The sequence below is a fragment of the Abramis brama genome (assembly GCF_963993115.1).
Source record: "Abramis brama genome assembly, chromosome: 1".
Lineage (NCBI taxonomy): Eukaryota > Metazoa > Chordata > Actinopteri > Cypriniformes > Leuciscidae > Abramis > Abramis brama.
The window spans coordinates 75,955,452-75,983,319 of NC_139963.1; the positions used below are offsets into that span (position 1 = coordinate 75,955,452).

The 27,868-nt window shown below is 41.4% G+C and overlaps 1 protein-coding gene and 2 long non-coding RNA genes across 3 annotated transcripts; all 3 read right to left on the reverse strand.

The window, feature by feature from the left end:
• Positions 1–112: 112 nt before the first annotated feature.
• Positions 113–9,915, reverse strand: LOC311066251. Its single transcript, XR_014603044.1, has 3 exons — positions 9,684–9,915; positions 681–734; positions 113–554 (listed from the first exon to the last, which is right to left on the reverse strand). It is a non-coding gene; the product is annotated as an uncharacterized lncRNA (long non-coding RNA).
• A 436-nt stretch (positions 9,916–10,351) lies between these two features.
• LOC311089590 (uncharacterized protein) lies at positions 10,352–16,410 on the reverse strand. Its single transcript, XM_084124334.1, has 7 exons — positions 15,894–16,410; positions 13,059–13,234; positions 12,307–12,669; positions 11,865–12,209; positions 11,257–11,316; positions 11,031–11,111; positions 10,352–10,919 (listed from the first exon to the last, which is right to left on the reverse strand). Exons 2-7 carry the CDS (start codon positions 13,117–13,119, stop codon positions 10,864–10,866), a joined length of 966 nt encoding a protein of 321 aa, XP_083980460.1. The 5' UTR covers positions 13,120–13,234; positions 15,894–16,410; the 3' UTR covers positions 10,352–10,863.
• Positions 16,411–25,264: 8,854 nt separating this feature from the next.
• Positions 25,265–27,497, reverse strand: LOC311068122. Its single transcript, XR_014603337.1, has 4 exons — positions 26,726–27,497; positions 26,580–26,636; positions 25,775–25,855; positions 25,265–25,650 (listed from the first exon to the last, which is right to left on the reverse strand). It is a non-coding gene; the product is annotated as an uncharacterized lncRNA (long non-coding RNA).
• Between the last annotated feature and the right edge of the window lie 371 nt (positions 27,498–27,868).

A 27,868-nucleotide genomic window follows, 5' to 3' on the forward strand; every position in this document is an offset into this window, starting at 1 on the left:
TGACTCAAAATAAAACTTCAATATCAAAATTCTGATGAAAATAAAATTTCCCTTCTCAAAATCAATTATATAATTTTCCTTGTTTAAAATGCATCAACAGTCATTGATTATATACAGTACAGATAAAGGATACGATGCTTGAAGTACAATGAAGCGTCCCGTGGTGCTTATCAGTCTCTGTTCAGAATGCACCAACAACCAACGAAAGTGCTCCGGAGAGAGAACAAAAAGTCGATCAGGAAGTTAGTTCTCTTTACCGTCCCTTTAAGATACAACAGTCCGGACCGCGATATCACACGCAGTTCATCACACACGCGCGCCCTCCTTGTGCGCGAGCACGGCGCCGCCGCGAGCGATGGCGATGGGGAAGATCGTCGAGGAAGAAGAGCGGCGAAGCGTGCGAGCCGTCACGCAACCACGGCGATCGGCGAAGCGCTGATCTGATGATCCGAAATGATCACGGCACCAAGTGTAACTGGTCTGTTGTCTGCGTTGTGTTTTGGTTGGTATGAGAAGAATAAGACAGCATTCGCAGTTTCACCGATCTTTTATTCCTGATGTACAAACAAATGTAATCAGCCTCTTAGTGGGATTCGCCCTCTTTAATTCTCCCCACTGCATCACCAATGCAAAGAGGAATAAATCACATAACAATAAAATGCATATAACAGAAAACATACCTGATGTACAAACAAATGTAATCAGCCTCTTAGTGAGATTCGCCCTCTTTAATTCTATAAAACAAATGTGATGTACACTTGTTACGTGCTCTCGTTTCACATTTAGGCTCAGATGCAAAAACATAGCTCAATCGGGGTGAAATGACGAAAATAACCACACAGATAGATAAAATGAAAATATATACATAAATTAGAGTGAAAATATAGGCATAAAAGCAACAATTAAAATTAGGATTAAATAAGATTATCAGGAGCCCAAAATAACCTCACCTCTCCACTGCATCACTAATGCAAAGAGGAAGAGGAGGGGACAGAACAGGAAGATATACTGACTCATGACGTCATCACAATTAAAGGGGAAAGCACTCACTCTTCAATTAGGCAGAGATATCAGGTATAAATAAACGAACAATTTTGGGTGAATTCTTATAAACAATATATACATTTAATAGTACACTTTCTGTACCTGTTACATATATATGTAAACATTTCTGTCTTAAAATGCGTTAAAATAACATTTATTGGGGTTTCTTCAAGGTAGCGCGTTTTTACAGCAACTGGGTGATGACGTCATAGAAGGAAGTTGCAACCATACTCTGCTAGACTCCTACTGTTTGTGGCTCGATTATGGAGAACGACTGGGAGACTGGGGAGGTGGTAAACTAGTGTTGTCAAAATACCGGTACTTCGGTACTGAAAATGTGACGGTACCAGCATTTCTGTAGTACCGGGTATATTCGGCACCCAGTAATAGGCAGCTGCGTTAAGTCGCTTCCATGTTTATCTAAGCACGGGGCTCCAGACTAACTTTTATTACTATGATGAGCACTGTAGCCGTCTAGCCGATATATACCACGAGTGTCTGTGTATATTAAACTGCAGAAATACTATTTAAATATTAACATTGCATGTTCTTTGTCTCTGTGTGAATGAATGGCGCAGATGCGCGGTGTCATTTACCACACACACACACACACACACACACTGAAGCACGAGTGATGCGCGCACTGTTTTCAGTCTAGCTGCTGCCACTCACGATATGATGACATGATGAAATTCATCTCCAGAGCCACTATGAGTCATTTTACCGTTTCATTTGAGAAAAACTATCGTCATATCATACACACACAGAAACTCAAAGGTCTTCACGGCAACCCGTCAAAATAAAAGTTCGGTTTGACTTTGCGTGCATGCTGCCTGAACCCGTTTGTTTTGCGAATAGCTTACTCTCATTTCAGGCGGGATCACGGTCCTCTTGAAGCCAGCACACACGATTATGTTTACAATTGAGTTATTTCAATATAACTGCTAGCCTACTTGCCATTAGACTACAGTAACTCTAGGCTTGGAGTTCCTTTTATGACATCACGCCCAGCCTAGTGGAAGGGAGAGGGAGTGCTTAAAACCACTAAAAAGTACCAACTTTTCATATTATATTCAGCATTTTGGTATGAAACACATACAAAACAGTGGTGGGCGGTTCTTATCTTTATGTTTATTGCATTTTCTTCGTGAAAAATTTTACCTGCAACTTACACTTTAAGGCTAATGGTATAAGCTATCATATCATCTATTTTGTAACTATTTTAAGTGTAACCATAACCATATTTTGTCATTAAACCTTTTCAATTACAAATAATGTGCTAACTAGTTTTGATTTGGTATTGACTTTGAAGTGCTTCATATTGCAAAACAAGATCATCACTCTCTACAGCAACGCTCTCCCACATATTAAGCTATTGTAACTGCGCTTATTTCCGTCGTTGGTATAAGTGGCAGTGGGTGGAATAGACAAGAAATGTGCAGTTCCCTTTCGAAAGGGAACTCTACACTACGTCAGAATGACGCAATGGGGAACGCCTCAGGCGTGACAGGTGTCTGAAATCACTATCAAATCACGGCAATCATAATGACCGGCGACAGCCCGTGAATCATTAACGTGAATGATTAACGTGCGACCTGCAAGTATAAAAGGGAGCCTTGCAAACATGACAACCATCCTTTCGTCTTCAGGGACTGTCTGTTTGATTTCGCTGGGAAAAAAAGTCGGCAAAGAAAAATGAAACGCACGGAGAAGGCTGGAAGCTTCAGGAAGTGTGCAGATCCGTGCCCAAGGTATTTGACGCCGGGTGATACACACGAACTGTGCGTTCTCTGTCTGGGCAAAGAGCACGCACAGGCGGCTCTTGAGGGAGCTGTCTGTGCAAACTGTGAGCATTTTCCTTTGAAAATGCTCCGCTCTCGTCTAGCCCTCTTCTCGAGCGAAGAGGGCTCACCATCTGTACCTCGTGGCTCAGGTCCCGCTCGCGCTGAGGCAGAGCGGCGACTGATGTCATGGGGTTCTCAGAGGGATCTCGCCGATCGTCTTGAGAGGGGTGTTAACCTCTCAGATGATTCGGCGGATGACGAGGGTGAGTTGCAGGTGGATGACGAAGAAGATTTTTCTCCGACTATTCCTGCAACAGGTGCTCTTCAGGACGGGCAGGTGATGGATGAGGAGGAGGTCATTCAGGTGGATCCTGAACCCTCTCAGCCACCCTGCCCCGTGTATGCTGAGCTGCTGGATGTAATGGAACGCGCCACTGACAGGTTGCAACTGCCATGGCGGCGCGTTAGGGGAGAAATTGTTCGTGGCAGGTTGGACGATCGATTTCTCCCCGGCCATAGACCACCAGCTCAGGCGAGCCTTCCATTTCTTCCCGATCTCCATACTGAGATCGAGAGGGCATGGAAGAACCCATACTCTGCTCGGATCCACCGACATCAGCGGGCTAGTTTTGCTGATGTTGAAGGGATCGGCGAGTATGGGTATGTGTCGATGCCGCCCATTGACGAGACGTTTGCGAACCATCTCGTGTCTGGGCGGGCGTCGACGCTGAGTGCTCCAGCCCTGCCATCCAAACCGCTCAAGACCACAGCGCGTTTGAATGGCAGAGCATACACGGCAGCGGGTCAGGCCGGTGCTGCCCTGCACACTATGGCGGTGTTGCAGGCGTACCAGGCCGACCTGCTGGGGGATCTCGACCAGGGGGCAGGGCTGTCCCCTGAGGCGGTGGCTGAGCTGCGCCGCACCACAGATCTTGCTCTCCGGGCCACTAAACATACTGCCGCTGCGATCGGGCGATCAATGGCGGCAATGGTGGCCACGGAGAGGCATCTGTGGTTGAACCTGGCTGGCATCGGGGAGAAAGAGAAGGCCTTTCTCCTTGATGCACCGGTTTCGCCCTCTGAACTTTTTGGCACCTCCGTGGAGGCGGTGGTTGGAAAGTTCAGGGAGGCGAAGGCGCGCTCAGCGGCATTCAAGACCTGTATACCGCTGAGATCCGGATCCGAGCCCAGACAGGCGGGAGAGCCTGGCCCTTCACGACCTGAGGGCCGTAGACAGGGCCAGAGAGCTAGTGTCGCCTCTCGTGCACCCCCTCCATGCAGGAGCAGGTCACAGAGGAGGCGTGACTCCCGCAGGAAAAAGAAGGATCTGAGGGAGGTGATCCAGTACAAACGATCACAGCGTTAGTAATGGATCATCTCCTGGAGGGTGGTTACAATCCCAGCCCTCTTCTCTTTTTCCCGACTCCCCAGGCGTTTTTCACACCAGGCCTGGGGCTGGGCCTATGATGAGAACAAAGTTCTGATGGCCCGCCTCGGCTTGGTTGGTAAGAGCGCCTCTTTCAGGCATGTAAAGTGGTGGACCCCAGGTTCATAAAGAACTCTCTGGCGAGTCTTCACTTCGCACGCCGCAGGTGAACTGGTTGGTTTTATTATAATTTCTGTGTGTATACTAACACCGATTTGTATTTCTCTACAGACCTTGTTCCCTGTATAGACCTAGGGGGGTCATTCCTAGAGGAGCAATGAGGTAAGGTATTGGAACTTCAGGGCCCTGAAGCCCCCCAGCTTGTGGCTAGAACGATTTAGGGGAAGCTCAAAAAAGGTTTGGCTCCCGTGTGAGTAGGTGAGGGCCTTCCTGTCATAACATTTTTATGCATGGTGGGCCACCACTCATTTCTATGTTAGCCTCAGGGCTTTAAGCCACTTAGGGGTAGAGTAGTTGGTCTTCCTAAAAAAAAAAAAAAAAAAGAAGGCTTTTTTACTTTAGGTTTAGACTGACGCTGGCGCTTCAGATAGATCTTATGTCCTACCTTTCGGTTTGTGACATTGGTATCCTGAGTACTTCGCTCCCCTGAGCTCTGTAAGGTGTCAGTAGGTTGAGTGTTTCACAGCCTCTCAATCAAGTAGGCTGTGGCTCCTCCGAGCCCTCAGGTAGATCTATGCTTGTAGGTCGGCCCTAACCCGGGCCGCCTCTGTAGCTGGCCTAGGCTATGTTTGGGATGTTGGAGGCGTTTTGCTAAGTATAGCTGCCGCATTTTATTATGTGTTAGGCTTCCTCCCCGAGTTTTCAGCCTCTTCCCTTAAGTGGGAGTTGTTGGCCAAGGCCCGCCCCTTTCACTGCATTCAGGGGTGATAGAGTAATGCAGGGTGGTAGTTGAGGTATGATCCTTCAGGCAGGGTCAGGCTGTCTTTCGCTCTGCGATAGGATAGTTTGCCAGACCCTGCCGAACAGAGCTACTTGTTTTTAGGTCTCTAGAGCTGGCTCCACTCAGCCCGTTGAGCTGAACCGCTCGAACGATGGGTGAAAGTTGGTTGGCTTGCAAGCAAGCCCCGCTCCCCCAGGCTGGGCACAGGACAAATCCCTGTCAAATTTGGAGCCACTTGCAGGCCCGCTCCCTGTCTAATATTTCAGGAGCATATGGTGTTACTCCCCTGCTAACTCAGGGTAGTTTTGAGTAGTCCATTCTCAGCTCTGTATTATCTACCTCACACCATGATGGCTCCGGTTGAGCAGGGAGTTCTAACTACATTTCATTCCGGTCTTTTGAACTCCGCTCCCTTGAAGCCAGAGCATTGCCATGAGCTGACGCCCATGCATATAGTAGGTAGGCCCTTAGAGTGGGGCCTCCACTAGGCAGAGTGGCGTATGTTGTACTCCCCGGCTATGAGGGTATTGCTTTTGCTGAGTACACTGCCTTTGGCAATGTGATTAGGTACCAGGATGCTGTAAGCGCTGTAGTAACAGGTTTTTCTGCCTTGAAGGCTGCACAGTTAGGTAGTAGGCCCCAGCAGGCCTCCTTGACCGGGTAGCCCCTAAAATAGGGCTCCTAGGCCGGCTCACCTTCGGTGGTTGGCCCTGGTAGTTCGGGCAGAAGGCTCACTACCGAGTAGTAGGTCTTAACAGGCCTCCTCGGAGGTGGGTCACAACATTGTGAAGCATACACTAGGACAAAACTATAGGAAAAGTTTTTTTTTTTTATAAGTATGGTTCCAGCAGTGTTTATTAATGTAGCAGAAAGACTTGCTATCAGCTAGTAGGCTCGACCGGGCCTCCCTGTTAGGCGAGTCCCCAGCAGCAGTTACATCCAGCTGATTAGACTGTTTCAGGAAGTAGGCCTCTTCAGGCCTCCCTGAAGATGGGCTCCCACATTTTTTGTGGTGATCAGGTGGTAGGCTTTACTAGGCCTCCCTGAGGGCTAAATCCCTCATACTGTGGTATTAAGTGGCAGGCCCCACAGGCTTCCCTGAGGTTGAACTATCAGGTAGTAGGTCTCATAAGGCCTCCCTGAAGGCAAAGCCCCATAGACAGTCAACTGGACTGCCAGTCTGGCCCACTGTCAGCTGTGGTTTTCAGGTAGTAGGCCTCTCCAGTCCTCCTTGAAAGTAAGCTCCTTCATGTCATGGTTCTCTGGTAGTAGGCCTCACCAGGCCTCCCTGGAGTTGAGTTCCAACATACCTGAGTTTCCACTTAATGTGGTTTTCTGGTAACGGGTAGTAGGCCTCTCTAGGCCTCTCTGTAAGTGAACTCCCATGTACTGTGGTTATCAGGTAGTAGGCTTCATTGGGCCTCCCTTAAGTTGAGCTCCCACATTTTGTGGTTGTCATGTAGCAGGCCTCTCCAGGCCTCTCTGTAAGTGAACTCCCATGCACTGTGGTTATCAGGTGGTAGGCCTCACCAGGCCTCCTTGAAGGGTTTGCTCCCACTTACTGTGTGTTTCCACTTAGCATGGTTTTTCAGGTAGTAGGCCTCTCCAGGCCTCTCTGAAAGTGAGCTCCCACGTTTTGTGGTTATCAGGTAGTAGGCTTCACCAGGCCTCTCTGAAGGTGAGCTCCCACATACTGTGGTTGTCAGGTAGTAGGCCTCTCCAGGTCTCCCTGAGAGTAGTTTCACAGTGGTGCTGGGTTTTGTAAGCTAAATGGCCGCTTACTTTCAGTTTAGCAGACCTTCATCAGGCAGCTACCGAAGGTGAGCTTGCGCCCTGGCTCGACTCAAGTTTTATTCTCTGCTACGGGTTCCCTTCTGGAACCTTTTTTATCCTGCTACAGCCTGGTTGCCTACCAGGTAGATCTAATGCTCCCCTCACTGAGGGTCAGTATGAGTATGTGGTCTCCTGAGTCTGGTCAGTCGGTCGTAGGCCTCTCATGAGGCCTCCCAGTTAGATCAGTCCTTAGGCCCTCACAGGCCTCCTCAGTGTTTTGAAACACAAACACTGGGTTGATCCGTGGATCGAGTAGAGAAACTCCCCTCGCTGGCAAGGGTTGTAAAGCACTATGCTGAGTCATACTCTCCAGGATATCCCGTCTCTGAGATCCGGTCCGAGTGGTTCACTGCCTGCTTCGCAGTCCCTCGGGTTGGATGCCTTCCTAAAGGCAAGTGTCCAGAGGCTCTGTCTTCGGACAGACAGGAAGTGGCCAGACTGTTGTGTCTTATATAGTGACACCAGGTCAGGCCTGCCTGGTGGCATTTCAGGTGGCACGTTCCCCTGAATAGTGACTGGCTGGGGTTCCCTCAGGTTCCCTAGCCACATTCCCTAGAAGGGACCCCTTCTAAGAAATTTGAAGTTGTGGTTCTAGGCCCTTGAGCAGGCCCAGGTAGACCTTTCACTAAACTATGTTTATGGAGGTTTTCTGTGGAATCTTATAGCTTGGGCTATGACCGTAGGGAGTGCTGTCACTGACAGCCCAGTGTGACCTGGGGGTGAGTGGTTCTAGCGTTCATTTGAATTGCCGGTTCTGACAGTTGTCACTGCCTTTGGGCATGCACTCCCCTCAGCATGGTGGCGTTGGTATATCGTTCCCCATTGCGTCATTCTGACGTAGTGTAGAGTTCCCTTTCGAAAGGGAACGTCTCAGGTTACGACTGTAACCTATGTTCCCTGAGAACAGGGAACGAGACACTACGTCTTCCTGCCATGCCTCGGGGCCTGCCTGCAACAGTCCCTTCAGACGATAGGATGTTTGTCATGTTTGCAAGGCTCCCTTTTATACTTGCAGGTCGCACGTTAATCATTCATGTTAATGATTCACGGGCTGTCGCCGGTCATTATGATTGCCGTGATTTGATAGTGATTTCAGACACCTGTCACGCCTGAGGCGTTCCCCATTGCGTCATTCTGACGTAGTGTCTCGTTCCCTGTTCTCAGGGAACATAGGTTACAGTCGTAACCTGAGACGTTTTCTACCATCTTGCTGACAACGTTTCTTTAGTCATTCGGCAGTCTTGCAGACTGAACCCCTGCAGGAAATCCACCCTTACAGGCTATTCTTATTCTAACCCTACACTACTCTTCACTTTAGGTCCCACAGTGACACGAGTCCCCATGAGTCTGTGTGCATTCAGGTTTAAGTCATGTACACATGTACACACGTACACACACACACACACACGTACACACACACAAACACATACTCACACCGACTCCTTCACCTGAACACACACTGCTCATTTCACAAGAGAAAGACTAGAGGAATATTTGGCATAAGAAAAATGCATTCAAATCAACTCCCTAGCACTTAACTAATTTGAGTCCACTTAAAAATACTTTAAATACAGAGATTTCCACTGGATCAGCAGCTACACAGTCACCGCATGTTAAATAAAACCACATGCAGCAAATCATCACTGTTTCTAGATCTTCTGCTGGACTGAAGCACAGGCTCTACTCTCCAGCACAATGGGGTCATACAACACTGTCACAGCAGCCAGAGGAAAACAAATGAGTTAAAGAGTCAAGGGTGAAGAGACCAACTAATACAAACACCGATCACCACAACGGTGACTATATTATTTTTAATAAAACATCTAAACCTCTGTTCATTCTCAACAAGAACTTTTGGACATGTATGAGAGAAATGATGGGGGTAGAGGGTGTGATCTGGTGTATAAATTCTGCTAGAGTTGCTGTTGGTGACACTGACCCACTGTGAAGTGTTGCTTTACATGTGTGAAACGTGCAAGAAGTGCGTATACTGTTAATCACACTGGCTCAACACACATCTGCTCTGAACACAGTTTTTAGGCTATTCTTTGCATTACTGTTAGTTTCACTTCTTTATTTTAGCAGTTTAGCAGATAAAATTGGTTTGTTACTGAAAAGGTTTCCACTATCCATGACTCCTGAATTATAAAACAGTTTTTAAAAGTATTGTAAAGTAATTATTAGCATCAGCTTGGTAAAATAAAACCCTGCTCTCGGTTATTGAAGCGGGTTCTCAACTGAGTTTGTTATGGTCATGTTCATGTTTGTTTCAAGTTTCAAGTCAAGTCGGGTCTTTGTTTATCTTGTATTTGGTCATATGTTGGATCTAAATAAAACTGCACACAGGTTCTCAACTACAACTCGCTTCAGTGGACTTACAGACACATAAAGATGCAGCATTCCGGTCTGTGAACGACGGAGGACCAGTGACAAATCTGGACTGATCTGTCCCTGCCGTGGATGCTTTGTCTGTGGTTTGGACATTGTGAGCCAATCATTTACATTTAGTCATTTAGCAGAAGCCTTTGTCCAAAGCGACTTACAAATGAGGACTACAGCAAGCACAAGTCATCATGAAGAGGCAAAAACAACACAAGAAGTGCTCAAAATACAAAGTTCAGGCACTGCTTAGAGTAGCATACTGTAAGTCAGACAAGGGAGGATTAAAGGAAAATAAAATAATTATTTTGCTCACGGAAGAGATGAGTTTTCAGCTGTCTTTTGAATGTTGTCAGGGATTCTGCATTCCGGATGAGGGTGGCGAGATCATTCCACCAGCAAGGAACCGTGAATGAGAATGTTCTGGAGAGTGATTTTGTGGCTTATCATCTGGTTAAAATGTGAGAAAGAGCTGTGTGTCATCAGCATAGCAATAGTAAGAGAAACCATGAGCCTGTATGATTGGTCCCAGTGATGTGCTGTAGATGGAGAAGAGGAGGGGTCCAAGCACTGAACCCTGGGGAACCCCTGTGGTCAGTTGATGTGCTCTGGATACCTCGCCTCTCCATGCGACCCTGAAGGATCTACCTGTGAGATAGGACTCAAACCAGTGGAGAGGAGTACCTGTGATGCTCAGGGATGAGAGGCTGGACAGAAGGATCTGATGATTCACAGTGTCAAAATCAGCAGACAGATCCAGGAGAATGAGGACTGATGATTTGGAAGCAGCCTTTGTGATTCACAGGGCTTCTGTGACCGACAGCAATGCTGTCTCGGTTGAATAGACAGGTTGTCTATATTGTCTAATTGTCTGTCTCGGTTGAATGCCCTTTCTTGAAGCCAGATTGGTTATTCTGAGACAGGAAAGATGATAATTGGTTGAAAGCAACTCGTTCAAGTGTTTTCGCTATGAATGGTAGGAGAGAGACCGGTCTGTAACTCTCTCTGAGTGATGTGTTTAATGTTGTTTTTTTAAGCAGTGGAGTTACCCGAGCCTGCTTGGAAGGGAACAAACATATCAGGAAAGGAGACTTATTAAACACAACTGCAGAGGTTTTATTAAGAAAATTATAGCAATCATTCAAAATGAAATAAGATGCTAAAAACAGGAATGAACAGACAAGATCCAAGAATCCTCAAATCAGCTCCATCACACAGAACAGAGAGAGATTATACAGTCTGAGTCTGTCCATTACTGTATTAATATTATATTTAAAGCAGTTTACATATGAAGCGCAAGACAATGACTTTCAACACTGTAGGCAAATATATCTATAAAATCAAGAAAAATGTATCTAAACATGATTATGTCACTATAAGTGCTCAGAGTTTTTTCTCTGTTTTCTGAGAAGAAGAAAATAAAACAATGAACAATCCTCTGTAAGTTTTTGCTATTGTAAATATTGCTGCAGATTGGCTCTAAACTCATCAGTATTTTATTCTAATATTGTCGGCATCTCTATTTCCTCTGGGTGCTTCGAGTCCTTCCTCCCTGCAAAATAAAAGCATTGACTGACCTCTCGTATGTGTTTTTATCATGATTGCAGATTGTTCCAGATCAGATGAGTGTGAATCATCAGATTGTGTGCGGCTCAAAACTCACCAGCTCTTCTTGCACAGATGATCTGAAGAAGAATCACAGTAGGAGCAGCAAACACTGCGATCTCAACAATACTCACAATCACTGCAGGAAACATGAGAGGAAGAAGAGAAACTGTACATGACTGAAGTCAAGGGTATTCAACTATCAACAGTTATTGATGAAGCATTTACAGACTGACTGATAGTTTAATGTTATAAAGCTGTCAGTATAAATGAACGTGTCGTACCTCTGTATAATGATCCAGCATTCACACAGACTTCAGTTTCTGATGCTGTATCAGCTGGATCTGTGGATCACGTCTGTTAGTTCAGTTCAACACATAATGCCACATATACACAACATCATCATCACATAATACTGGAGCTTCACATCACAGAAATGATGAATATGTGCACGAGTCTGTCATCTATTATCTTCTTACTTCACTCTCAAGCTGTCAGGAGGAGAATGGCAGTAGTTGAGAAGAGACTGTACTGTATTACTGTATAACTGTATAACTGTATTACTGTATAATTTATTCCTGGTTTATATGAGAGTGAAACACAGTTGAGCTTCTGCAAATAAACCTTCAGCTTGAATGAAGGACATAAGCCTTATAATTCCTAAAGCCGACCTCCTACATGGGTCATACTAGGCTTTAATACACTCGTCTGATTTATGCAATATATCATGTATGACCCATGTAGGAGGCCAATATTGGGAATTATAAGGATTGTTATGCAGTTTATGACTTTGACCACTAATATTAACTCCAAAACGTATGAAGCCATCAGAAAGAGTAGAGCCAATCTGTGGAAGTTTTCACAAATCTGTCAGAAAAGAGCGTTTTCTCACCTGAATACTTGACAGTGTATCTGACTGAGGTCTCGAGTTGATTTCTGCGAGTAAGCTGACATCTCCACTCTCTGTTGTCATCTTCATTCAGGAGTGTTGTAGTCAGAGTGATTATGATACAGTGATCTGGATCTGATGATGATAATAATATCTGATATCTGGAGTCTGTCTTCAGATCAACACCAGCCTGATTCACCCACAACAGCTCATATCCCTCAGAACGGACCCAATCATAACAGGAGAATCCATAAAATGAATACAGCTGACAGGAGAGAGTCACAGAGCGGCCTGGACTGATCTCAGTCTGTGAGGATGAAGATGAAGATGAAGATGAAGACACTGAAACTGAACACAAGACACAAATCACAGACTCTTCAATCATCATCTGAGTTTAAAGGGAGAATCTGCCCTTTTTAAATTGACCACATAATCATAAACTTACCATGAAGAACATGCAGAAGAACATGTGCATCATCATAATAAACATCAGCTTCAGGTCCTTGTTCTCCATTCACATATTGTCTGCAGATGTATACCCCATAATCTTCTACTGTGACGTTCTTGATGTTCAGAGAGCAGTCAGACTCCAGACTCAGTCTCTCATGTCTCTCTGAGTCTTTATTCTTTATCCCTCCAGTAATCAGTTCAACTGGTTTAACTGGTTTAACTGCTGAATGACTGTTTCTATAGCTGTTATTGTAGACCCATGTAGTTGAGTTACAGTCAGAAAGAGCATTATAACAGGACAGAGAGAAATTTTCACCAGAACTGATGAACACTTCATCATAAGTCACTCCACTGGTTCCTGAAACACAGTATATCTCAGTGATCATTATGATATATATTAATAAATGAAACATAAAACACACCAGCATAAAAAGCAGAAGTTTTAAATCATAGTATTTTTCCTGACTTAAAGCAAACAACACACTCTCCAGAATAAACTATTAGTCTTTATCAGAGAGCTGTTCAAATCACTGACACACTCTTAATATGAAGATAATTCTTCATCATCAGATGTTTGAGTGACACTATGTCCAGTATCAGGAATAATACAGTATGATCTGTGTGTATCAATACACAACTCTGAGATCACAACGTGAATGTGTGCAAGAATAAACTGAGCATGTTCAAATTAACTCTTTCCAGACTAATTCCACTAAATGTCTTTAGAGAAAATACAGATTTCTTTACCTGTGAGAAGTGAAGAGAGAATGATCAGTCCCAGCAGACACAGATCACACTTATCAGCCATTTTCTGTTTCTGTCAGTCTTGCTCTTCATTATATATAGTTACAGCTCCTCCTTTAAACATCAGCAGCTCCTCCTGTGGTTATTAACTTCCTCTCATCTCATCTGACCAACCATCACTGGTGAAATAAACATAAAGCCTAATGTTGCAGTGCATGATGGGAACCACCAATCAAAGCTCATCCATGTCTCCCAAAATAATCATTATTGCTAATATAGCGTATAACTGTTGAGCTGAGTGAACCTGAAGGTAGTGATGGTGAGATGAAGCTTCATGAAGCTTTAAAGCTTTCCAGCCTGATGTGTGTAAAAGTGGTTGATTTCTCCAGGTTTGGAATGCACACAGCGACACCTGCTGGTCAATGCTAATATCATGCAGAGCAAATCCTCAGTGGTGTGTTATGGAAATTAATTTGACTTCATGCAGGGCTGCCAATGCTGAGAATCACGCAATCGACACTTTTCACTCGCTCTCACGACACACATCCAGTTTCTCACGCAGAGGAAAATCATGAAGCAAAGAGGACTGACACCGACAGACAAGGCTACTATTGATATGAAACACTCTCAGCTCTCAGATTCTGCCAATTTTATCACGAAATTCAACAATAAATACGGTTTTGGCGCTTGTAAATGTGACGTGACAGATCTCTGTATCGCCTGAACCGATCATCTCTTACTCTTCACTACTAGTTAATAGCAAATAAACACGAATGGACAATAGGTGTGTTGAAAGATACAGTACAACTTACCGAAATGTATATCCCTCATACATAATATCGATCAGTCAGTGTTTTTCACCCGTGGAAGAGCTCAATAACAGCTGGAGAACACTATAACCTACACGTGACGCTACATTTACCTCAGGAACATTAATGACCATAGCACGCTAGTTGGCTAGAAAAAATAGCTATTTTGCTATTTTGCTAAATATGTGCACTATATTACATATTTATTATATTTTTTACATATTTATTTTTATATAAAAAAATTGTACATATTTTTTTACATATATCGTTAAAATATTTTAACATTATAATAAAACCCTTATTATATTTCATTTGAGTTATTTTTAACCTTTAATAATAATAAAAGCTGACAGGGCATTATATTTACAGCATTAGGTGAGATATGCTTTTTTCTTGAGAAAAATGAACATGTATCTGTACCTAATATTTATCGAAATTAATCGATATTGAATCAAAATCAGATTCAAATCACAAGAAATTTATTGAAAATGTGTGCCAAGCAATAATAAAAACAGTAACCTACCAGTTATTGTACCATGTAAAAATTGTAACAATATTTTTCGTACTTTTAGAGCACAACAGAAACTTTCCATATCATATTCTTCTGATGACGACATTTTCACATTCAGATCGTTAATCGACTTTATTACGTGTTAGAAAGCAAAGGATTAACAGCTCGGATCAGTATGGTTTTCGACCAGCTAGATCCACCTTAAACACACTAATAAGATTAGAAACAGATGTAAAAAAGGCTCTAGCAATGAAAGAGGTGTTAGTGGCAGTATACTTTGACATCGAAAAAGCATACGATATGATGTGGAGAGAAGGATTGCTATTAAAGTTGCAAAGAATTGGAATTGAAGGAAGATTTTATAATTGGGTTTTAAGTTTCTTATTTGGATCAATGATATATATGAAGGAATTCATCCAGGAATTAAAACAGCATTATATGCAGATGATGGAGCATTGTGGAAGAGGGGAAGAAATGTTAAATATATAGTGCAAAAAATTCAAGAAGCAATTGAGATTGTAGAGAAATGGTCAGTGGAATGGGGATTTAGATTCTCTATATCCAAAACATGTTGTCAGATTTTTACTAAAAAGAGGATTGCAGAAAATATTAAACTTTATTTATATAAACAGCCACTAGAAAGGGTATCAAATTTTAAATATTTAGGTTCATGGTTTGACTCCAAATTACCATGGAGAAATTCATGTCAAATATATAGAAGAGAAATGCAGCAAAGTACTAAATCTGATGAGATGTATAGTAGGCCAAGAATGGGGGACTGATAAACAATCTATGATCAACATATACTGTGCTCTCTTACGATCCGTTTTGGATTATGGATGCATTATATATGGATCTGCATCAGCTATATGCTAAAAAGGTTAGATTTAATTCAAGCACGAGCTTTGAGATGAATCACAGGAGCAATTAAAACAACTCCAATCTCAGCAATGCAAGTGGAAACAGGAGAGTCCCCATTAGAAATAAGACGCCACAAATGATCTGTTGCTTACTGGATCAATTTACAAGGGCAGAAACAGGAACATTTTACAAAAGCAATAATAGAGGGGAGTTGGGAGACAATAAACTCAACAGGAACAGGTTTTGCATGGAAAGCAAAGGAATGGGCTACAGGAATGTTGCTAAATAATATATCACTTTCATTAACGGTAACCATTTCCCCAATACCCCCCTGGTTTATTAGCCAACCTGAAGTTGATTTACAAACTCATGAGAGTGTTAAAAAAGGACAAATTGACAAATTGACTTGCCCGGCAGGGATCACTGGTGATCCCAAATCATAGTTGTTCAAAATGCATTACTCTTTTAAAACATCACACTCTTACTTGATCTGGACAAAATCAGCATCATAAGGAAGGTTTAAGACTCCAGCTTCGATATTTGACCACTGTTTATGATTAAACTGGTTTGCAGTGACATTAATTTCTTAATTTATGACAGGAGTGCAAAATAATTAATCTGTAACATTCGTTATTTTGAATAGAATTAATCACTCACACAACATCCATTCTCGTCTTCTCCGGTTTATTTGTGCTCAAATACATATAATAAACAGAATCCGCCAGGGCAATTATTACAATGGTGCGCATATTTGGAGAAATATTGATTAATTATCATATGTTAGTAAAATATTTCGCCAATACAGAATACAATTTCTATTCATTTTCCACTGAATTATGCGATCTGAAGAGCTCACACAGCGCACGGAGCTTGTTCTGTGTCTCCCCTTCCTGGTTTGCGTCAGAGCTGACCTCGGAGAAATATGATTCGGCTGTCCAGCTGTCAATCATCTCACGTGGTTCAACGTGACCTCTTCTGCATGACGCGTCCTGTGTATACTTCCTGATTCTGCACATCCACGATAAACAAAGCGAACGTGACATTTCTTCACCGAAACAAGTTCTAATAAATGCACGATTTAAGTATGTGTGTTTTGTGTGTTATTTTCGTGCGATTTGGGGTATTTTTATATGAATAAAAAATAAAGGTAAGGATAAGCATAGCCCATAGCTTCATATAAAATGCTAAAAATAACATATTTCAAAATCGTTTTCTGACTTGAAACCATTATAAACCGCGACCGGAATATGATACAAACACTCGATGGTGTTTTAAAGTGAGCTTTAAATAAAAGTGTAATATTAATAAATTAAATTGTGTCATGTAGCTTGAGGCTAACTGTTGTGCTAATGCACCTGCTGCAGGAGATGTCTATTCCATACAATCATTTTTTAAAAATAATTCGCAATTAAAAGTTCCAAGAATATTTTTTAGTTGTTTGTTTTCTAACAACAAGGCTTAAGTTAATAGGTGGATTATCCGATCTAATAGGTGGTGTATGGGGGTTACACATTATGTGTCAATGGCTAAGCATTATGCCAGAAGAAAGGCTATAATGGCTGCATTCAAACAAAAGAATAAGGATAAAAGAATGATGAAGACCATCACAGGTGTGAAAGCTTGGTCGATTTAAATGAAAAGAACATGAATGGGGCCAGTTCTCCTCGCCAGACATTAGTCAGAGACAGTAAATGTGTGTTTAGAGGGCAATAAACTATTTGGTGAGAAACTTGTTTGCCTTCTCTGAGAATTCTCCAAATTCTCCCCTGACATGGTCTCACAATAGGCTTCATAAAATGCATAATTTTAGAGATATCATCCTCAGAATTGAAATGAAGCATGACCACAGTTGTGGCTACACTTTAGTTGTGGTTATAAGTTGCTATCCTAAATTCACATAATATTTTTATACATTTAATAAATATATTCTTAATATTTGTTGTTTTTGTTTTTATGTTTGAGCTTATATATCTCAATATTAATAACAGTCTGATTAATTTTGAGTCTTGAACTGTAAACTCTCAAGGGTTGGCTTTCTAAATATATGTTGGTTATGTGTCTATTCAGAATGACTTATGAGCAGCAACCTTTTTATTTTGGGTATGTCATGTATGCAGCCCTTGCCAAAATTGGTGGTGAGGGGTAAGGGGTTAAAGAAAGAAATAAAGCATTTAAACAACTCAGGGAAAATATGAGTATGAGAAATTTGGTAGAGTATAAGAAAACAAGAGCTAAAACAAGAAGAATAATTAAGAATGCGAAGAGAGAAGGATGGAGAGAATTTTGTTCTACCATAGGAAAAGATACTCCTATGGATAAAATATGGAATATGTTAAGGAACATGAGTGGGAAAGGAAAGAAGTCGGCTCTAATACCAGTTTTAATTGAAGAAGATAAAGTTGCAGTAATAGATATAGATAAAGCAAACATGTTAGGTAAGGTTTTAGAAAGAGCACATAGAATAGAATTGGGAGAAGAATATGAGCTAAGGAAAAAGGACATTTTAGACAAAAATCCAGATATAATGAAGAAAAGAAATAGCAATAGTAGCTGTATGGATATAGAGTTTACACTTACAGAACTGAAGGTTGCATTACAAAAATGTGCCAATACCGCTCCTGGGGTGGATAGGGTAAGTTATAAAATGATAAAGCATTTGTCAGATAGTATATTGTTAAAGATACTTGAGTTATATAATAAAATATGGATGGAAGGAATTATGCCAAAAATATGGAAGAAAGCTGTAGTAATCCCTATTGTAAAGCCAGGAAAAAATTCAACAAACCCAGGAAGTTATCGACCAATTGCTCTGACTTCAAACGTATTTAAATTAATGGAAAAGATTATAGTTCAGAGGTTAACATATGAACTAGAGAAAAAGGGTACATTTAGTAAGTATCAATGTGGATTTAGAGGTAAAAGATCAACTATGGATGCATTAATCAAGGTTAGTAATGAAGTAGAGAAGACAATAGCTATGAAAGAAATCATGGCAGTAGTGTATTTTGATATAGAAAAAGCATATGACACGGTATGGAGAGAAGGGCTATTAATCAAAGCATCAAGGATAGGAATAGATGGAAATATGTATAATTGGTTATCTAAATTTTTGTTTGAAAGAACATTTGTAGTTCAAGTGGGAATGTGTCAGTCATTAATTTATAAGGCAGAAAATGGTATTCCTCAAGGGAGTGTTATAAGTCCAATTCTTTTCAATATTATGATTAATGATATCTTTGACAATGTAGGATTTGGTGTGGGATGTGCATTATATGCTGATGACGGGGCTATTTGGAAGAGAGGGCGAAATACAAAGCAAGTGATTTCAGGTATGCAAACAGCTATTAAAAAGGTGGAAGAATGGAGTATAGAATGGAGTTTTAAAATGTCAACTAGTAAATCAAGTTATATGATATTCAGTAGGAAAAAGGAAGATTTTAAGGATATTCAATTATTATTATTATATGGAAAGCCTTTAGAACAAGTTAAAAGTTTTAAATATTTAGGAATGTGGTTAGATGGGAGATATACCTGGAAAAAACATATTGAGGAAATAGATAAAAAATGCAGGAGGGTTTTAAATGTGATGAGGACAATAGCTGGGAAAGAATGGGGAGCAGAAAGAGACTCAATGATAATAATTGATCAAGCCTTGATAAGATCGACAGTTGATTATGGATGCATGATTTATGGGTCAGCGTCAGAATCATTGTTAAAAAAGCTAGATAGAATTCAATATAGAGCTATTAGAATATGCTTAGGAGCAATTAAAACAACTCCAGTCAATGCATTATTAGTAGAAGCGAATGAAATGCGGAGAGTTAAATTGTCTTTGGTATTTTGGACATCTTTAAAGAGTTACACTGGAGAAAGTATAGCTAAAGATGTTTTAAATAATTGTTGGGAATACTTAAGTAACGAGAGAGGATATGGATGGAAGATAAAGCAGTTAGCAGAGAAATATCAGATTGCTAATATGGAATGTAGTGTGTCACCCGTATGGGGAGAGGTTCCGAAATGGATTATTTCTGAGGTTAAAATTGATTTAGGAATATTAGATAAGAAACGGGAATGTGAGGAAATGGGTATGATTAAGTACCATGTTAATAAGTACATACAGGAAAGATTCTATGCAAGTATGCACATCTATACTGATGGATCTAAAGAACCAAGAACAGGGATTACAGGAATAGGAGTGTATATCCCAGAGTTTAACTCACTGACTCACTCATTCACTCGCTAACACACTCACTCACTCACTCACTCACTCACTCACACACTCACTCACTGACTCACTCACTCACACACTCACTTACTGACTCACTCATTCACTCGCTAACACACTCATTCACTCACTCACACACTCACTCATTGACTCACTCATTCACTCGCTAACACACTCACTCACTCACACACTCATTCACTCACTCACTCTCACTCATTGACTCACTCATTCACTCACTCTCACTCATTGACTCACTCATTCACTCGCTAACACACTCACTCACTCACTCGCTAACACACTCACTCACTCACTCACTCACTCACTGACTCACTCACTCACACACTCACTCACTGACTCACTCATTCACTCGCTAACACACTCATTCACTCACTCACACACTCACTCATTGACTCACTCATTCACTCGCTAACACACTCACTCACTCACACACTCATTCACTCACTCACTCTCACTCATTGACTCACTCATTCACTCACTCACTCATTCACTCACTCTCACTCATTGACTCACTCATTCACTCGCTAACACACTCACTCACTCACTCGCTAACACACTCACTCACTCACTCACTCACTCACTCACTCACTCACTCACTCTAACACACTCACTCACTCACTCACTCACTCGCTAACACACTCACTCACTCACTCATTGACTCACTCATTCACTCGCTAACACACTCACTCACTCACTCATTGACTCACTCATTCACTCGCTAACACACTCACTCACTCACTCACTCATTCACTCTCTCACTCATTGACTCACTCATTCACTCACTCACTCACTCACTCACTCATTCACTCGCTAAAACACTCACTCACTCATTCACTCGCTAACACACTCACTCACTCACTCACTCGCTAACACACTCACTCACTCACTCGCTAACACACTCACTCACTCATTGACTCACTAACACACTCACTCACTCACTCATTCACTCACTAACACACTCACTCATTCACTCACTAACACACTCACTCACTCACACACACACTCACTCACTGACTCACTCATTCACTCGCTAACACACTCACTCACTCATTCACTCACTAACACACTCACTCACACACTCACTCACTGACTCACTCACTCACACACTCACTGACACACTCACTCACTGACTCACTCACTCACTCTAACACACTCACTCACTCATTCATTCACTCACTCACTCACTCATTCACTCACCCGCTAAAACAATCACTCACTCACTCATTCACTCGCTAACACACTCACTCGCTAACACACTCACTCACTCACTCACTCACTCACTCACTCACTCACTCACTCGCTAACACACTCACTCACTCACTCACTCGCTAACACACTCACTCACTCACTCACTCGCTAACACACTCACTCACTCACTCGCTAACACACTCACTCACTCACTTACACACTCACACATACTCACTCACACACACACACTCACTCACTCGCTAACACACTCACTCACTCGCTAACACTCACTCACTCACTCACTCACTCACTCGCTAACACACTCACTCACTCACACATACTCACTCACACACACACACTCACTCACTCGCTAACACACTCACTCACTCACTTACACACTCACTCACTCATTGACTCACTCACTCACTCACACACTCATTTTTACAGTTTTTTTCGATTGCTAAACGACAGTGGGCACAACTGGAGTCACATGTGCAAAACTCTAACTACAGTCTGCACAGCAGCAGTTCATGTGGACCAAACTCTAGTTCGTTTTTCATTGCTTGAACACAGTTTTCAAAACTCTACACACTTATCCCATGACTTTAACCACAACCTGCACAACACTGTGGATTTACAGCACTTTGTTCAAATGCTAACACACTGCTGTCAAAACTGTGAACCACACATTCAAAACAGAATAGATTTCAGCCTTGTGCCTTTCAAACACTGCTGATTGCAATTTCAGCTGAAAGGCTAGCCTTTCTACACAAAATAAATATATTTGAAATATATTTTTGGAATATATGCAAATATTCTAAATATTCGAAATTGGTTAAATATATGTAAATATATTTCACACTTACAGTAACTTCATATATTTTTGTTATATTTCAGAATATATTTCAAAATGATAAATATAAATGACCAACAATGCAAATATATTTCAATGTATTTGGAATATATGCCACATATATTTTTGACACTTTAAAATATATTTCAATATTTTTTTTTTCTGTATGGGTGGAGGTGGAAAGTGTTTGGTCACCACCCACATGACCAAATGTCTCTTTTGGAAGCCATGCGTGCCGGATGTGAGGACACGAGTCCAGAGGACTGCCAGGGATGGATAAGGCACTCCAGAAGGTTCTTCCCCAGGTGCGTGGCAAGAGAGAACATTAGATGTGATGTTGATGAAAACCTGTGGCCTGATGCTAGAGAGAGGCAGGATTAGCCCCTCAATTATTTGTTCGAATTACAGTATGTACTTTTAGTTTCTACTTTTTTTTTCTCATTACTGTAATTCCGTAAATTACTACAGACTATTGAAGCAAACTGCTAATTTTCATTTACCTTAAAGAATTGTTATGAAGAATATATTACTTTGTATGAAGTCACTGAAATTGTTCAAACTGTAAAGATGAAAAGTTTGTATTTTCTGTATTGGTGTTTGATGCTAGTGTTTTTCCTCTCAGTGTTGTTACATAACTACCCATCTAGGGTTGGGGAGGCAGTAACAAAGTAACTAAAACAAACAAATAAATAAATAAATAATTTAAATTAAATAAAGAAAATTAACCCTTGGAAAGAGTAACAGGATAATCCAACCTCCTGTCCCAGAAATCACACAACCACAAATTCAAATAATATCTTTGTATTTGAATAAATATAAAGAATAACAAATCACAAGAAGGATAACAAAAACAAAGTTTGATAATAATAATAAAAAGAAAACCAAAAGAATAATAATATCTTCAGGGGAGAGCTAGACCAAAATAACAAACAAAACTTTAACTAACCCAGAAATCTTAGTAAATTACCTAGAACAAGATAATCTGAAGAAAATAAATAACATCAATCTTCCCTCTCTCCCTGTCTATCCATAAACAGGAGAAAATGAAGAATACAAACAAAAATGGCACCCTCCCCCTACCTTCCCCAAATCAGGATAATTAAAAACAACATACTTAACATGAAATAAGGAAATCAAACATGATTGGCTGCACTGAGCCTGTTTTGAGCCGTGTGTTAAGAGTTGTGTTGCTTGGAGTGAGTTTTGCAGGTGATGTGTGAACTGTTTAGCTCAGGTGACTGTTGGTACTGCAGACTGTAGTTAGAGTTTTGCACATGTAGCTCCAGTTGTGCTCACTGTTGTTTAGCAATCGGAAAAAACTGTAATGGCACCTTGTCAGTGTTTTCAAGGATGCGGAGTGGGTGGGCCGTGTTGTCCAGTAGGGGGTGATACTGCGAACACAGAGACAAACCTCGGTTGGTATGAGGGTTGCCTTGAGCCAGGCTGAGGAAGCTGTAAGTTTCATTGCAACACAGAGTCGTTTTCTTACCACCAATGTTTTAAATGTAATAACTTGTTGGACTTTTTCTCACAGATATTGCACCAGTACTACCAGACAATCAGGCCCCACAGTCTTCAGGAAGAGAAAGGCTGCAACCGGTTTTTTCTTTCTTGTTCTGATGATGCGGTCCACAGTGTCTCCCAGGACATGAACCCCCTCCATTCGATGTGCATACCTACACAGATACATGTGCACATGTCTGAATGTATACACTCACTTACATCTCGTCAGTCACAGTCGTTTCACGATTGACATTTGCTTTTAAATTTTATTTCAACAGGTATAAACTGGGCATGTCCACCAGCCAGGACGTGCGTAGGGCGGTTGGGGTGGACGGCAAACTTTTATCAGCACACCAACAGGACTCAATAAATGTATATCTGGCCCATAGCGCCGGTGCGGTCCTTGATGAGGACTTGGTGGAGGCAGCCGAGCTCTTATCCTCTATGGCTGGGTATGTCTCTTCATTTATCAAGGACATAACACAAACTATTTGTCCATTATATTACTATAAATGTTGTTTTCCTCACTTATACAGGACTTGTTCGGATGAGGGGACAGCAGCAGTTGCTGAAACCAGCATGCGACAGTCTTTCTGCCAGTTTGTGGAGGCGTCTCCTGTCTCACTGCAGGGCCAGCCTCCATCTAAGAGGCAGCGCAGTGAATCTGGCTTTTCTGGAGACAGAGTGCTCTGTGATAAGTGCCGGCTTTCACAATATGCTCAAAGGAAAGACCATCTTCTCGGTAAGTCTCCAAATCCATCAATAGAGCATTGGCACCCATTAATTCGACATTGATTCACTGTGACAAATGACTCGCATGAGTAAAGTCTTGTCATTCTGTCTGTCAGGTTACTTCAGTCTGCGGAGGCCTTCAGCCGCAAAAGTGGCAAATTGGTCAGGAGGGGTGGACGACCAATTGCCCCAAAGCAGAGGAGGTAGTCAAGATGTGGAAGCCGTCCACCAAGCAGAAGGTCGAAACCGACCCTCATGTGCAGCACTGTGTGGCTGAGCAGGCCTGGACAGGTCTTGCTATTACAGATTGTGGTCCTCCCAAAGGTTTCGGTAAGAAAACCTTTCAGTTATTTTCAAGGCAAGAAAATACTCAAATGTAAATTGTACCTTTTAACAGCCATTAACTGCAAGAACTAGAATTAGATCTCGAGTGGCTGGACGAGTGCGCCCCAGTCCATTTCTTTTGTTCAAAAGTTCACTTCACTCTTAGATGTAAAGTAGCCCATATTTTGTAGTTTTGTATTTTTTTTTAAATGTTTTTAGTGGTAGTATGTGTATTTATTGATGCTTTGTTTCATTTTTACAAAAATATTTATTTTTAAAGTTACGTTTTTATTTATTTATATTTAATTTACTACCAAACTTTTATATAGTGATAATATGATGGGCTCGTGTTCATAATTTTTTTTATTTAAAAACCCACTATTTTTTAACCCAGCCTCTGACATTACACAAAGTAGTGCGATGTCAGTGCCGGTCCCAAGCCCGGATAAATGGTGAGGGTTTTTACTCACTTATGGTGCACTTTGTCACGGTCACCAGCTAGTCACCACCTCCTCACTACATTTCCCATCATCCTCTCTGGCCCTCACCTGCATGCACTTACCTGACTCCTTACCTGCACGATACCTACCTGAACAACTTGTCTTCAGTCATCTGCTTCCTTCATCCGTCTTCAGTCATTTCCTCGATCTCCATTTCAGAACAGACACTGCATGAAAAGTGGGATTTTCGTCCCCGTAAGCGGCCGGAAATCTCCATAATTTTCGGCAGTTAACGACAATTTACAGCCTGTGAACGTCGCGTTCGTCTGTGCCACATATTGACGGAAACGAACCATGACGTATGTGGAGAGCTCGCGGAGGTGCTAATGGCTCTAATTTGCATATGAATAGCAGCGCCCGCGCCTTGCCAGAGAATGGCTTTAATTTCCTCACTCGGTATTGGTTAGCAGACCTGTTACTATTGGTGACCCTGGGTCATTATAAATTTAAACCCCACTCCAAAATTATAATAATTATATATATATATATATATATATATATATATATATATATATATATATATATATATATATATATATGATGTTATGTTGAATATTCATGTCATTGTTATCCTATGGCCTACACTATTACCATCATCAAGGACATGAATGAATTTGAGGAAAGGAAAATTTGCCAGGGACGTGCTGTTTATTCAAAGAAAGAGCTTTATTAGCACAAACACACAACTAATATCATATATGTACAAAGCATAGGAGATTTGCCCACACAACAAATGGGAAGCTCATGAGAAGCACAAAGTCCTACAGCACTGTGAAGTGTCTGTTTTCTGCTTCAGAGCTGCAGGTAACTAGCGGCATTCTGTCTGAATTCGATCCATTTTGCAGACATCTGTGGTGCATTGCCCTGTACTTTGGAGTCGCCTCTAATCTCGACTGCAGCGTGGCACAGAGCTCGGTGAGCTCCTGGCTGCGAAAGGATGGAGGTCGCACAATCCATCCAGACACCCCGCCGATGATGCCGTCTTCCTCATCAGACATCAGGTCTATGGTAGCGCACTTCCGAAGGCCCACCTCATCCTCAGCTAGCACACTCTTGTCTCGCTTCTAGCAGCTGTAAAAACCAATAAAGACAATCAGTACTGCGCAATGCACTGCGTATGGACAACACACATCTATTTATGCACCTGAAAAATAGTCACATTGACCAAAAACGAATCTAATCTAATAAATCTTACCCTCTTTCTTCTCGCTCGACTCGCTTCTCGCTTTGTACCTGAAGCTCCTGCGCACTGTCGCGTAATATGTCTTAAAGGCACCTGGAAAACAATTAAATGAGAGTGATATTAATAAGAACAACATAAGTCACAGTAAAATTAAACAAAGGAGAAAAAATTCAACCGGGTGAAATTGAAGAAATACACACCGGAAGCAAACTATGCTTTTTGAAATTGGGGTTTTATTCTGACTGCTGTTTAAAATAAGTGGCAGCGGTCAATGGAAGAACAATTAAACAGATAAAAGTCTGATTAAGAAAAAAGTTTGCCTTGTTTGAAGAGATTTCACAAGAAAAAAATAGATTTCACTAGTTAAAAAAAAAAAACACACAAAAAAACAAGAAATTGTAGAAACAGTTTGCAGTAAATTTGAAGATGACATGATATAATCAAATGTCACAAAAAGCTTAACCAGTGGATCAATGCCCAAATCCACAGAATACTTAACTCAATTCAAACTGAAATACAGTGTGATGCACTGCAACAGGTCAGATTTAAATCGATTTCTCCAAACCAAAATATGTTACAATTAAATACGATAACACAAACTGGAATACGGCAGTGGCTGAGGTAGGCCCAAGTTACAAGAGAAATAAAAGCACTTTAACAAAGCCACAACCCACGTTTAACCATGCAGAACCAGAAATATGCATTAAACCATAAAGTTATACTGTATAATCACAGAATATAGATTAAACTCATTAACAGATTTATCAAATAAACATGCCATCAGTAATTTACCCCATAAACCATGAAACGTACATACCCAATCCTTTACCGATCACCACGAGGTTCACTCGTCACACATGCGCTCCAAATAAATCTATAAACAAAAATGTACACATCAAATGTTCTTTTAACTTCGCTTCACAAATTATTTGTGCATATTAAAGATATTGGAGTAATATTTACCAAGAAAGAAGAACGTATAACACAGAATCCGATCGATGCACGCACCACATGGAGCTCTCCTGAACAGTGAAAAATGGCTTCTCTGGTCGCGCGCACGCGTCCAGCACAAGTGAATAGTATCGCGAGAAGAGAGGGATTTCTTAAAGGGGCCACAAACATTTTTAATGCAAAATAGAAACGAGGTATATTTACACTACTACTAGGCCACAATAGTAAAAAAGTTACTTACACACAATGTCGTCATTATCAGCATCATGTCAATTGATCTAAGTAAGTAAAAATATATGCACAGAATTGAGAAAATAGTATTTATAGAGATAAATTGTAGCCTATCACAGGGCAAACATGTGAATGTTCACGGTACATTTTATGCAAACAACTCTAATCGTAGTTGTAACTCTATATGTACAGTAGGCATAATTCTTGTCATTGCGTATGTGTATGCAGCATGAGTCAAATACAATCTTCTGTTCGTGAACAGTTGTATTATGCACAGTGTTTGAGCTCTAAGAGATTGTGATGCTGTTTGCATGGAATGCACATTTTACCTTTGTGGCAAAGCCTGATTGAAATTAATTGTTGAAATAAATGGTTTTGTGTCTTTTTTACATAACATTGGCTATTGCTAATGACACATAGTAACTAATCTAGCTACTTTCATTAAATATATCAATTTAAGCTAAAATTTAAGAGTCTATAATTAGGCTATACTGAGCCTGATCTATGTATACCAGAGATTTTCTTAGAATTAAGTAAATACCTATTAGAAAAATGTTACCTGGGGTAAAACTCCCCCTGCCCTGATTTGCATTTGTATAGCTCACAGCATTTTCATTTACATGTTAAAGCCTCCCCTAGAATTAGGGTTAGGGGGGTCATGGGGGGACAACTGGCAAGCAAGGTCCACGTCAATTTCCGACAATTCACGTCAGTTTTCGGTGTTGCCTGCAAATTGCCGTGTGCAGTCGTAAACCTGAACTTCCACGACAATCTACAGTGCCGCTTACTGACGAAAATCCCACTTTTCATGCAGTGAGACATCTATCCTGAACACTGTATTCATCAGTTACTCTCCTGCTTCCATCGCTGCGATCACATACTTCTGCAAATAAACCTGTTGATTACTTTACCTGTGTGAATCCT